This window comes from Manis javanica, chromosome 10 (assembly GCF_040802235.1).
Source record: "Manis javanica isolate MJ-LG chromosome 10, MJ_LKY, whole genome shotgun sequence".
In the NCBI taxonomy this organism is placed as follows: Eukaryota; Metazoa; Chordata; class Mammalia; order Pholidota; family Manidae; genus Manis; species Manis javanica.
In genome coordinates, this window is record NC_133165.1 from 45,632,161 (window position 1) to 45,645,128 (window position 12,968).

The 12,968-nt window shown below is 48.2% G+C and overlaps 1 protein-coding gene across 1 annotated transcript; it reads left to right on the forward strand.

Moving 5' to 3' along the window:
* Positions 1-2,055: 2,055 nt before the first annotated feature.
* QPRT (quinolinate phosphoribosyltransferase) lies at positions 2,056-12,597 on the forward strand. The gene is made up of 4 exons (XM_017672101.3): positions 2,056-2,316; positions 10,859-11,394; positions 11,954-12,085; positions 12,159-12,597. The coding sequence occupies exons 1-4, from the start codon at positions 2,304-2,306 to the stop codon at positions 12,375-12,377; spliced, it is 900 nt and encodes a 299-aa protein (XP_017527590.2). The 5' UTR covers positions 2,056-2,303; the 3' UTR covers positions 12,378-12,597.
* The last annotated feature ends 371 nt before the right edge of the window (positions 12,598-12,968 follow it).

Below are 12,968 nucleotides of genomic sequence, written 5' to 3' on the forward strand. Positions count from 1 at the left end.
ATGGTTAGAAATAGACCTGGAACTTGGGAGGGAAGTCAGAGCTAGAGCTAGAGATTTACAAGTCATTTTATTTTAGATAGCAATTTAAATAATGGTGTAGATGGATACATGCATACATTATGTCATTCACTGTGTAGAATGAGAAGAGGAGAGAGCAGTGGAGAGAATCTTAGTGTTAGTCAATACAGGTTAACTACTATAACAAACAACCCAAAAATCTCAGGGGCATAACTCACGACAGCTTTTTGCCTTGATTATGTAACAGTTCAGTGTTGGCATTGGGAGGGTGACCTTCCATAAAGTCATTCAGGGACACAAGCTCCTTCCATTTTGTGGTTCTGTCATTCCTAGGAAGGAGAGTGAGGGGAGGATCATGGGAAGACTTTCAGGAGCCAGGTCTGGAAGTGGTCAGGATCACATGTGCTCACATCCACAGGGCAGAGTTCAGTCACGAGGGGCCACAGTGCAAAGGAGGCTGGGAAATGTAGTTTAGCTGTGTGCCCAGGAGGGAAAGAGAAACTGTCCCACTATCCTGAGGGAACACCAGAATGTGAGGGCTGGATGGAACCTGTGAGAGACAGCAAAGAGCCTTTAGGAGAGAAACCAGGAGAAACCCAGGGCGCCTAGGAAAAAAAGGGAAAAAATTGGAGACGGACTTAAGGAAGCTTGCACTAGAGTGAGTGAGCAAGGTTCCTAGTGGAACCTGAGAGTGAGGCCTCCTCCGGTTTTGTGCCCAGGATCCTTGATTGCCTCGCTGAGTTCCAGCCCTGTCAGGGTTATGTGCTGCAGAGAAAGAAATGGGCGAAGGGGAAGATGCCAGTGGATTTGGCCTCAATGTGTTAACAGATACAATGGCTTTAGCCAAACGAAGTCACACCAGGCAGGGTTCAGCTAGGAATAAGCTTTATTACTTGACACAAGTGAGGAGAACACTTGGGATAGGTCCTAAAGCACCTCTCCTCTAAGGGAGGGTACGGTTTCAGTTTTCAAGGCTTCCAGGGTTAAGAAAGTGGCTGTAAAGTTCACAGTTAATTACAGGCAGAGGCAGCTCAGAGTAGACTACCAGTAGGCATATTAGCTGATTCTGCTTCTCACACACCCCATGTTAGCTAATGGGCATCTTCTGACTGGCTGAACATGAGGTCAGCTGGAGATATTTTGGGAATCTTAATCATCAATCTCTGGCTCCCACTGGTCTGGGGTCCACCTGGTGGGGTCCCAACTCCTGTGAAACAGCGCAAGGATATGGGACAAGACTTAATCTATAGCTCTTTAGGGGAAACTCAAGCCCTGTGATCCTGATTTGCATCTAAACTAAGCTATTATTACTCTTGCCTAATCTGCTTCTTCCCTGCTCCTGAGTATCCATTATTCTAATCATCATTAACTAGTCCGATTCCTACTCTCTTGGAGGGCTTGGGCCCCTAGTGGAAGAAAAGTCTGAGGGGGTTCTCCAAGGAGGGGGAAAACAAGCTCAAAAAAACAGGTTGCTGGAGCTATGATACATGCCTCTCTTTTACAAAGTAGTATTACAAGGACCTCACTTTTGCTTTTTGGGTAACAAATGGTCCTGGCAACTCTAAATAAAGTGCAACTTCTGGTGAAGAAATGGAATCCCCAACAGTTCTTGGACAGGCACTTGCCTGTAAGCCCCCCTGTACAGGTTCTGGTAGTTTCCCAGCTTTCTGGTTCAGAAGTCCAGCTCTGAATTGCTTGTGCCCTTAAAGTACCTTGGGAAAAGAGAAGGCAAGGGAGGTGGATATTTGTTGTGTTTCTACTCTGTCACTCCAAGAGGTTTCTCGCTTGATTCTCAGTTGAACCCAGGAGGTAGATATTATCCCATTTTACAGCTAAGGAAACTGAGGCATAGAAAAATGTAAAAAGGTATTTAAGATAAAAAAGGATGGAATTAGGATTTGAACCCAGGTCTGAAGCTCATGATTTTCCTTCCTATCACAAAAAGCTTTCTGGCCACCACAAGGGAGCACATTCTTGCACTGGCAACCTCACACCCTCGGGAGGGCTGGGTGTGTGCCGAGACCAGGGCCTCTGGCTCAAAGAGGAGAGGACTGCTGAGTCACGCAACCGCGCCTGCCCTAGAGCTCCTCCTCTGAGTCTGGAAAGCTGCCGGCTCTGTGTAGCCCCAGGGGTCCTGGAGGAGGGCAGGAAGGGGAGCACCTGAGCTGGTCTGGCTAGGTCAGCCCATCCTCCCCTCCCGCTGGCAGCTTCTCCCCCAGTCCCCCGCCTCTCAAACACCGGATCTGAGCAGTGAACAACACACTGGCCAGCGGCTCCAAGCTGTCATGGACCCTGAAGGTAAAGGGGCCTCCCAGACCTCTCTTCCTGTGTCCCTGTATCGCCATCTGTCCCTTTTCCTGCCCCCTTTCTATACCAGATTATCACAGCTCCTTACCCTCAACCCCCAACCGGAAGACCAAGTCTCCTCTGGGTCTCTCTTCCCTCCCCCACTACCCTCCAGCCTCTCTGAACCCCAAGCACTCCTTTCTGTCCTCTTCTCACTGTTCTTTCTCCTTCCATGTTGATCCCCAACAGGTTCTGGGGAGTTGAAAGGGCTTGAGCCCCAGGGAAGGTCAGGGATGGCCTGAAGGAGGCCATGTCTGGGGAACAGCTCTGGACTTTGTCCCTTGCCAGGAAGGGAGGCAAAGTCCTGTCCCATCTATGGCTGGAGGGGGAGGGGAGTTGAGTCAGTTCTCTGCTGTGGGGTGGGGGTGATGTCACGGGGAGGCTGAATGCAGAATGACAGGGGCCAAGCTCTGCAGTCCGAAGCCTCCAGTTACACTCTGGGGAGCCCTGTGTGTCCAACTGCACCTGGACATCTCCCTGGCAGCTCAAATTCAGTTATCACAAACACCAGCTCCGTTGCTGTGCCGGCTTCAACATTCTCCTGCTCTAACCGGAAACCTCACCTTTGACTGCTCGCTTCCCGATACCCAGGTGGTTGCCTGAGTTCAATGGACTTCCCTCCATGGTGTCACCTGGACCTCTGTTTTGTTCCATCCTCCTGAGCTGTGCAGGGAGTGAGGGTGGAGGCCTTCCTTTGCACCTCGACTTTCATGCAAGTGCAAGTGACAACATATGAAGTTTAACTGGGGCCAAGCTGGAGGACTGACACTGGAATCCAGGGCTGGCTCTGGGATCCCTGACTGGGGGGATTAAGTCAGGAGGGAGTAGACAAGTCAGGGACTGAGGCCAAGCTGTCGAAGTGGGGAGAGAAGGGGCGGGGACAGGGGTCAGATGCAGATGGCAGGCAGAGAGACAAGACTTGCACACGTGTGAGCAGGGCAGGCTGGGTGGTCAAGTGTGGGCGTGGAGTGCAGGTGGCCCTTCTCTCACAGTTTTGGAGGATGCGTTGTGTTGCACCTCATCCCACTCATCACTTCTTGCCCAGCCTTTTGGAATAGCCTCCCAATTTGCATCTCTCAAGAACCCTCTGCACAATTTAAATATTTAAACTTCAAAGTGCGTTTTTGATCATATGACTTTGGATCAAAAGTTTTAGTGATTTCCCATCACCAATTAAACAGAACCCTAACACTTTCCTGCCACTCAGTTGGGCCCTGCTCTGGCTCCGTTCTGGCTGCTCTGAGATCCTGTGGAATGGTTTGCCACTTCTGGGCCAGTCACTCACATTTGGCCCTACCAGGAGGTCATTTCTCTTCTCTAGGGAGAGAAGGGGAAAGAACTTTATCTGGAAGCTGCAGTGCTGGCCAGTCTCTGTCTCCATCTGGTGTTTGCCAAATGGATGAACAAATAAATAGATGGAAGAACAAAGCTGCCAGCATCTGACACTTGGGTTCAGAAACGTCTAGACAGACATGCGCTCTGGCACTGTGTGAATCGCCTCATTCCCTCCTCTTGACAGCCCTGGATTTTCTCAGGGAACTGACTCTCAGAGAAGTTAGCAGAGAGGTGCCTAAGTTACCTAGCGTGTAGAGGATGGAATCTGGATTCAAACCCAGTGTTTCTGACTCCCAATCCACAGGGGGGCAGAGCCCTACAACCCTGGGTGTGGTTTGCAGAACTCTTTGACTGTTGACACAATAAACGTGTAGTAGTTTAAAAATTAATTTAGTGCTAGATTAAATAGCAGTGTGATGAGGTGGGGCGAGTGAGGATAACTCTGGAACCAGCCTGCCTGGATTTATGATCCTGACTCCACACTTCCCAGACACATGAACTTTGGGCAAGGTACCTGCCTTTTCAGTGCCTCAGTTTCCTTATCTGTAAAATGGGGATAATAATAGTACCTACCTCATAGCGTTCTTGTGAGGATTAAATGTGTTAATATATATAAAATGCTTGCAGCAGTACTTAGGGAGGACTGTGAGAGTGTTAGCTGTCACTCCAGGTTCTGTTACAGAAGATGGTAGAAGCACCTACTTTATAAAGCAAAACCTTTAAAATTAACACTTCTAAGTTAATTTTTTCCTGTAAATTAGGGAAAGCCATCCTTCCTTGGTTTTAGCTGGAACACTTTGTCAGCCTTGTATAACATTACACCACTGTTGGTATAAGCACAGACCACACTGTACACATAAAATTAACAAAGACTTGTTATATTATTTTAGGTGCATTTACAGTCTCCCTTTGTCCCCATCCATCAAAGGCACAAGCAAGTGCTTGTTAATGGCTGCAGGAAAGAAAAAGGGAGGCAAGTTCTGATTCCTGGCACCATCCCTCCTGGTCAGTAGCCACCATCTAGTTAGGGTGTCCTAGAAACACAGTAATCAGTCATCAATCCAGACAAGCACAGCAAATGTGCCAGTGGAGGATGATTTTCATATATTCTGCCAGAGTCTTTGGTTTATCTCCATCTTTTTACAGTATATTTGAAGAGGAAAGAGCAGATAATACCCCAGGATGCTTTGGAGCCCCTCAAAAATAGAGATGCCAATTTTAATAAAACTCTGGACAACCAATTAAGGTATTGACTTGAGGGATAAAAGTTACATCCCACAGACTAAAACTATAATCTCTGAAGCCCAGGCATCTTGAGAGAGCTTTTATACCCTTTTTGCAAGGGTAGAAGGTGGCAAGGGGTAATCTGTCTGTGCCCTCTGCGTAGCGGCTTCCTGGCAAGCTCTCTTATCCAGGTCTCCTCAGGCAGCAAGAACAGCACTCTCTTCTCTGAGGACCTTCTCAGAAACAGCTGCTAAGGAGGGGAGCCCCTATTTTCAAAGCTACCTGCAGGAATCCCTTTTGTTGGCCATGCATGGCAAAGTCAGGCCTAAGAAAAATCAGAGGTACATATTTATTTTCTACAAATGACCTGCTTATGCAATAGGCAGTCAGAACAATTAATCTGGAAGAAGGGGTTAGAGAGTAAACCCTGTTGGTGGAAGGTGTGGGGGGTCTAAAAGTTCTGGCTGTGGAGAGAGAAGATATGGGCCCTTGCTGATCATTTCCTAGCTCTGATCTTTAGGTAGTTTCTCTTTTTGAGCCTCAGTTGTCCATCTCTGAGTAGGAATGATCTCTACCTTGAAGAACTGCTGGTAGGATTTATGACTATAGCAAGTGCCTAGCATAAGGTAGGCACCAGTATATGGCAGCTGTTATTTTCCCCTGGGAGTTCTGAAGCTCTCAATTCTGCTACAAATTAGGATTATGTTACTACATTCCAGACCAGTTACAGTAGAATTTCTGAGGTTGGGCCCAAGCATCAGCATTTTGCAAAGCTCGCCAGATAACTCAATTGTGCAGGTGTAGTTGAGAAGGACTACTTATCCATCCTAAAAATGTCCTTGACCTCAAATGAGGGCTACTTCCTCCCCTCCTTTTATCCTCCCTCCCTCTCCCCTCCCTTTTCCTTTCTTCCTTCATTCCTCCCTCCCTCCCTCTTTCCTTCCTTTCTTCCTTTCCTTCTTTAACGTTTTTCTAATAGAGAACTACAAAAATACACAGAAGTAGACAGAAAAGTATGATGAGTTCTCATGTGCCTTCACTCACCTTCAACAGCCATCAACTTGGTCAGTCTGGACCCATCCACACCCCTCTACTTTCTACCTTCCAGGTTTACCTTAAAGCAAAACCAGCTTTCAGATCTTTTCAAACATGAGTATCTCAGCTTGCATTTTCTAAAAGATAGGTACTTTTCTTTTAATTACAACCACAATACAATTATCACAACAAAACATTTAAAAATTCCCTTGTTATCAAATATCCACTTAATGTTCAGCTTTCCAGTGTCTCATAAATGTTTTAATTTGTTTTCAGTTTCTTTGAAATTAGGATCCAAATAAGATCTATAGATTGTGATTGGTTAGTCTGTGTTTTAAGATTGTTTTAGTCTTTTGTTTTCCTTGCAAAATATTTGTTGAAGAAATGAGGTTATCCTTTGGTAGAGTTTCCTATGGTCTGAATTTTGCTAGTTGTATCCCCATGGTATAGTTTTCCATGTTCCTCTGTCCTCTGGTTTTCTTGAAAGTTGGTGGTTGCATCTAGAGGTCTGATCTGACTCTGGTTCAGCTGCTTGTGGGTGGTGTGTGTTTCCCCGTCAGGCGCAGCAGCATCTAGCTGTCTTTCTCCTAGATGTTGGCTTTTAATGCTCAATGCCCAGATCCACTGGTTCACTAGGGTTGCAAAGTGATTCCTGCCTGTTGGCACAGCCTTGTTTCCTGTTTGTTTAAGTGAACAATTCAGTGATTTTTTTAGTAAATTTATTGAGTTGTGCAGCCATCACTGCAGACCATTTCCATCACCCCAGTGTGATCCCATGTAGTTTAGAGTTATTTCCAGCCCTGGGAAACCCTATTCTAACATGTCTCTCTCAATTTGCCTTTTCTGGACATTTCCTGTAAATGGAGGCACAATATGTGGTCTTGGTGAGCATTGATTCTTAATGCCCATGTGCATCTGAGTCACGCAGGGAGTCTTCCAAAAGCTGGATGCCTGGGGAACCACTCTCAAAAGATTGGTTTGGTTCGTCTGGAATGGGGCTGAAAGGCAGAGTCAGAAAATCTCTCCAGGTGATTCCAATGTGCAGCCCAGGTGAAGGGCCCTGCTTCCTCAACCTCTGCCGACAGGAGCAGTGCCTCCACTTCCTCACTTCCTGTGGACTCCTTGACCTTGGCAACGTGTCTCCTGCCTCCACCACATGGCACTAAGACTGCTCTGGTGGAGAACTTGCAGTTGCTAAGTCCAGTGCCCATTTTCAGCCTTCCTTCATCTTGCTTCTGCTCACATCCTACTTCTTGGAACCCCCTTCTTCATCTAGACACCCACCCTCTCCTGGTGCTGCTTCTGTTTTTGACAGCAACGCCTCTGGGTGTCCTTTAAATACTGGTGTTTCTCAGAGTCCTCTTCTTACTTGACCTGGTGACTTTATGCACTGCTATGCTAAGTCAACATCCGTGTATGCGGGCGACTCCCAAATCTCCATTCATCACCCCAAGACTTCTCTGAACTCCTGAACCAGTGTTCGATCCACCACCAGGACACAGTCATCCACATTTCCTGCTGGCCTCTCAACCTTCATCTGCAAGACCAAAGTCATTCTTCCTCCCCAGCTCTGTGTCACTAGGGCTCCACATGGTAATCTGCTTGGGATGCAGTTTCTGCACTTGCAAAATGGGAGCAGCCTCCTCTGGAGAGTTCAGGCAAGAGCAGGAGAATGTGGTGCCCACAGCCAGTGCACCACACGCACCCGGTCAGTAGTGGCTGCCACCTTCTGCTCTCGCCGTCCACTGCCCCACCTACTCTTCCCTGAATAGCTCCTTATGTCAGTTCTCACCTACCCAGCACAGAAACTCAAGCCTTCTGCTCTTACTTAGCTGCTATTTCCTGTAAATCCTCCTCAGAAATAACCCTCCGATTGGCCCCTGCTCACTATTCCTACAGTTACTGCCCGAGCTCAGCACTTCATTGCTTTTTGTCTGACCAATTCCTCTAGCCTCCTTTTGCCTCCCAACTTGTCTCCAGTTGGTGGCTGAAGTGATCCTTCTAGAACAAAATCATAATCATATCATTCCCTTGCTTAAAAATCTGTGATGGTCCCTAGGATCTGCAGATTTCTCACTTGAATAGTTTTGCCCTTTTTCACTCTGGCCTTACCTCCCATCAGTTCTTCCATGAACCTTAGTCAGCCTGCCCCTACCTACTCTCTTTTCTTGCCTTTAAGCTTTGAACACCTGCTCTCTCAGCCTGAAATGTCTTGCCCTCCCTCCTTGCCACCCCACATGCCTGCCTGGCAAACATTACTCACCCTTTAAGGCAAGTAACACTACCTCCCCCTTCCTCAGGGACACTGAGTCATTTCCTCCTCTGCTCCTGTGACCCTTGGTAAGTGCTTCAGTCATTCCTTTAGCAAACACACCTACTATGTGCCCGACAGTGTCTTAAGGGCTTTGCAAATTTTAATTCACTTAATTTCCTAACAAGCCCCTCAGGTGCTTATTAGTATGATCCCTGTTCGGAGGAATGCAAGGCTCTGTAGAGGTGGAGTCACTTGCCCAAAGTCACTTAGCTGAAGGTGGTAGAGGCAGTATTGAAACCCAAGCCACGTGGCCCCAGGGTCTGGGCTCTGATTCATTCCCTGGTGCAGCCTTTCTGCTTGGATAATTATCACTGAGCACTTAGTGTTAAGCTGAACAATATGAGATTGCCAATACTTGGCCGTTTTTGCCTATCAAAGCAGCAAGCACATTTGTATGATTCAGTGTGCTAGGCACTTGCGCTACAGCAGAAAACCCTCTAGACAGACATATCTTTGCCTTCAAAGAGGAAACCACAGTGGAGTATGACAGAGTGGGAAGAGCAAGGAGCCAAGTGAGCATGTGATTGATTTCAGGGGTCTGTGGGAGCCCCTGCTGAGGAAGTGACCCCTAAGAGAAGACCTAAAAGAGAATGAAGGTGAAGGGGGGATTGGGGGATGAGGGTAACGCAAGGGACTTCCAGGTAGAGGCACAACCTTGGAACAGCATAAGCTAGGGCCTGAAAACTAAGAGGAAGAGCTGCCCACACTCTCTCAGCAATTAGTACCTGGTGCACAATAGATGCTCAATAAGGATTTGTCAAAAGAATAAATGAAAGATGGAAAGAAGTCAAGAGAATTGGAGTTAATACAGTGAGAGTGGAGTTTTAAGCAGGAGAATGATCCACTCAAATTTACTTTTTAATTTTTTAAGAAGTTAGGTTTAATGAGGTATAATTACTGAAAGTTAACCCCTTTCTCTGTATAGTTCTAATAATGCTGACAAATTCATCAGTCATGTAGCCACCATCATAGACAAGATATGTAACACTTTGATCACATCCAAAATCTCCTTGGTGCAGCCCTTCTCCCCTCACCAGGCAACCACTGGGCTGTTCTCTGCTGCTCTTGTTTTTGCCTTTTCCAGAATGTCATATGGATGGCCTTTTGAATCTGGCTGCTTTTTTAGAATAATACATTTGAAATGTGTCCCTGTTGTGCATAAGAGCAGTTGATTCTTCATTGGCAAATAGAATTCTGCTGTATAGATATATTGTAGTTGGTTTATCCAATATTTACCAGTTGAAAGAGTCAAATTTTGCTTTAAAAAGCAAACATGACTGTGCCTAGTTGAATGGGGGGAGAGGCCTCTGCATCCCTGCTGTCGGTTCCCAGTCCTTTTGCCTGGCTAGACCATGAACAGTGCGGTTCAGGACTATGTCTTTGTTGTGTTTACTGACATTGTTCCCAGCGCCAACCAGAGCATGGCTGGCTCTGAGTGAGGAATGGAAGCCACCAAGGGCAGTTGTGGGAAAGGATGTGGGGAAGAAGGGCGAAGGGCAGTCACTGAAAGAATGTCTGGCCTTAGCTTCAAGTTGGGGCAAAAGTGGGGGAAATCCAACCCAACCCAACCCCTTCATGTGCTGTCAAATTGTCTCCTCACCTGGGAAGCCACACAGTGGCAAGTCTCTTGGGGGTACAGATGGCCATGCTGCACCATGACTGAGTGCGGCCTGTGCAGTCACCCCACTAGTGCGAGGAGCTCCATAGCGACTCCGTGCTGGCAGAGAGGCCCCACAGACCATATCCATAACTCTCTCTTTACAGGCAAAGGACTTGCCCACACCCCTGAAGCTGTGTCTTGTAGAGCAAGGACTGAAGCCCAGTTTCCTGTGCTCTTTCCTCCTTGTATAGCCCTCATCTCTAGAGAGAGGACAGTTTGTTGAAACATCAGGCATGGGAGGGGTCGCCAGGCCAGCAGAGGCAGAGGGATAGGAGGCTGCGGCCACAAGGCCTGGCCCATCTGACTCTGCTGCCAGTGGGCTGTGTGCCTTGGCTGGCTTGCCTTGCCCCTCCAGTTCTCAGTCTCTCTGTCAGTACAAAGCTGGACTTCCAGCTTCAAAAATACTTGGTGCTATAGAGCAGACTGGGATAAAAAAGACACACAGCTTACCTTGTACTGGGAGCTTCAGCTCCTAAATAATCCTTCTGTGTCAGGCCTCCTGAAGAGGCTGTGGGGTGGCCAGGTGGTGTGCCCTTCTCTTCTAGTTGGGAAAGAGCTGCTGATCCAGCACTAGGTTTGCAGGTAAAATGTGGGACACTGGGTTGCATTTGAATTTCAGATAACTGGCATAATTTTTAAGCAAGTTCTAAATATCACCAAGGATATGTTTATACTGAAAAAAAAAAAACAAACCTCTGATGTTTGTCCGAGGTTTAAATTTAACTAGGTGTCCTATATTTTTATTTGTCTACTCTGGCAACCTTGTCCAGCCCACAGGGCCCACCCAGTGACACTGCCCCTCTCCTGGGACCCCCAGATATTCACTCTCATTGGCTGGAGTCTGGTTTAGCATGTTAAATGTTTTGATAATCACCCCTGACTACAAGGGAGGAAACCAAAATGTATTGCTGTTCTTTCCCTCTCAGGCCTGGCGCTCCTGCTGCCCCATGCCACTTTGGCTACCCTGGCGGACAGCTGGCTCCAAGAGGATTGCCCGGGCCTCAACCACGCCGCCTTGGTCACAGGTGCGGCCCCCTCGCAGGCAGCGCTGTGGGCCAAGTCCCCAGGGGTACTGGCTGGGAGGCCTTTCTTTGATGCAGTCTTTGCCCAAGTCAACTGCCAGGTCTCCTGGTTCCTCCCCGAGGGATCAAAGCTGGTGCCCGTGGCCAGGGTGGCTGAGGTCCAGGGCCCTGCACACTGTCTGCTGCTGGGGGAGCGCGTGGCCCTAAACGTGCTGGCTCGCTGTAGTGGCATTGCCAGCACTGCTGCTGCCGCTGTGGAGGCTGCCAGGGCGACCGGCTGGGCTGGGCACGTGGCAGGCACGAGGAAGACCACGCCAGGCTTCCGGATGGTGGAGAAGTATGGGCTCCTCGTGGGCGGAGCTGCCTCCCACCGCTATGACCTCGGTGGGCTGGTGATGGTGAAGGACAACCATGTCATGGCGGCCGGAAGCGTGGAAAAGGTGTATGTCCGGCTGAGCTCCTACCCAGCCCTGCTCCAAACCCCCATCTTAGCCCTTTCCCCCACCAGAGGCCCCCCCGCTCCCCGGGGAACAGTGATAGTCGGGGACGGTGGCACAAGACCCCCCACCCCTCAGTTGTTCCCCCGTCAAGTGAGAGGGTGAACTTGTCTTTACTGAAGTTCTGTTGCTTAGTATGATGTTCAAGAGCAAAGGATAGGCTGTGGGGAACTCGGTATTGATGGCTCTGTGACCATGGGCAGGTCACCGTAGCTCCCTGGACCTGTTCCCCATCTATGGAATTGTTAAAGACCACTTCTGGCTTTAATATTCTGAGTCAAATTGAAATTCAGGTCTGAACACTAAATATTGATATTTGGCCATTTTTTGGACTCACAAAAGTGATAATTTCATGTGGTTTTACCTAATTTAAAAGAAACCATCCAATGTCCAGTTTCCTCATTAGCCCCATCTGGGCCTTCTTGAAGCAAGTCCCAGCTCACTGTGCCTTGTGCCGAGTGCCACCTGTTCCTCACTCTCACTCCTCCCGCCTGCCTGGCAGGCAGTGCTAAGGGCCCAGCGGGCAGCTAACTTCGCCCTGAAGGTGGAGGTGGAGTGCAGCAGCCTGCAGGAGGCTGTGGAGGCAGCCAAGGCTGGAGCAGACCTCGTCTTGCTGGACAACTTCAGGCCTGAGGTGAGGTGGGGTCTGCTTCCTGGGAAGGGGCGGTATTGCGGGCTCTCACCTCTCCTTGGCTTGTGTCCTGCAGGAGCTGCACCCCACAGCCACAGCACTGAAGGCCAGGTTCCCAAGTGTGGGCGTGGAGGCCAGTGGGGGCATCACACTGGGCAACCTCCCTAAGTTCTGTGGACCCCACATTGATGTCATCTCTTTGGGGATGTTGACCCAGGCTGCCCCAGCCCTTGATTTCTCCCTCAAGCTGTTTGCTGAAGGGGCCACTCCAGTGCCCCACACCCACCGGCCCTGAAGCCAAAGAGGATGATGCTGGCAGTGGATGACATGGTTTCTTGAGACCCTCAAGGTTACATATCTTTACGTATAGTGACCAACAGGATGCTCTTGGTATTAGCCTGGGCTAAAGCCTGGATCTGCCACTTACTGCTTGTGTGACCTCAGAGGGCTGACTTCACCTCTGCTCACTTCAGTTTCCTAATCTGTAAAATGGCCCTAATAAATGATCAACATTATGGATTTTTTTGGGTGATAATTAATATATGGTAAAGGTTCAGCAATGTTAGACATGCTTCGTCTACCCTAAGATGCACTTTTTAACAATCTATGTTGAATGAAGTAAGTCAAAAAGAGCTCTTCCCACAAATATGAAATAGAAATTATAAGTGATAAGAAAGCATCACAGTTAACTGACAACTTTTGAGTAATAGTATGTGTATTTTACAATCAGTAACCTATTTAAGGATATATGGCATTAGCTCTGATATTCAGCTGGAATATTCCACTTAGTCAATGCCCATATTGTGTTGGTTATTAAGTATTTTGCATCTCACTTCTGGTACTGTTAACACCTCTTTGGTGGAGGTGAGAACTTGTCCATTCCTCA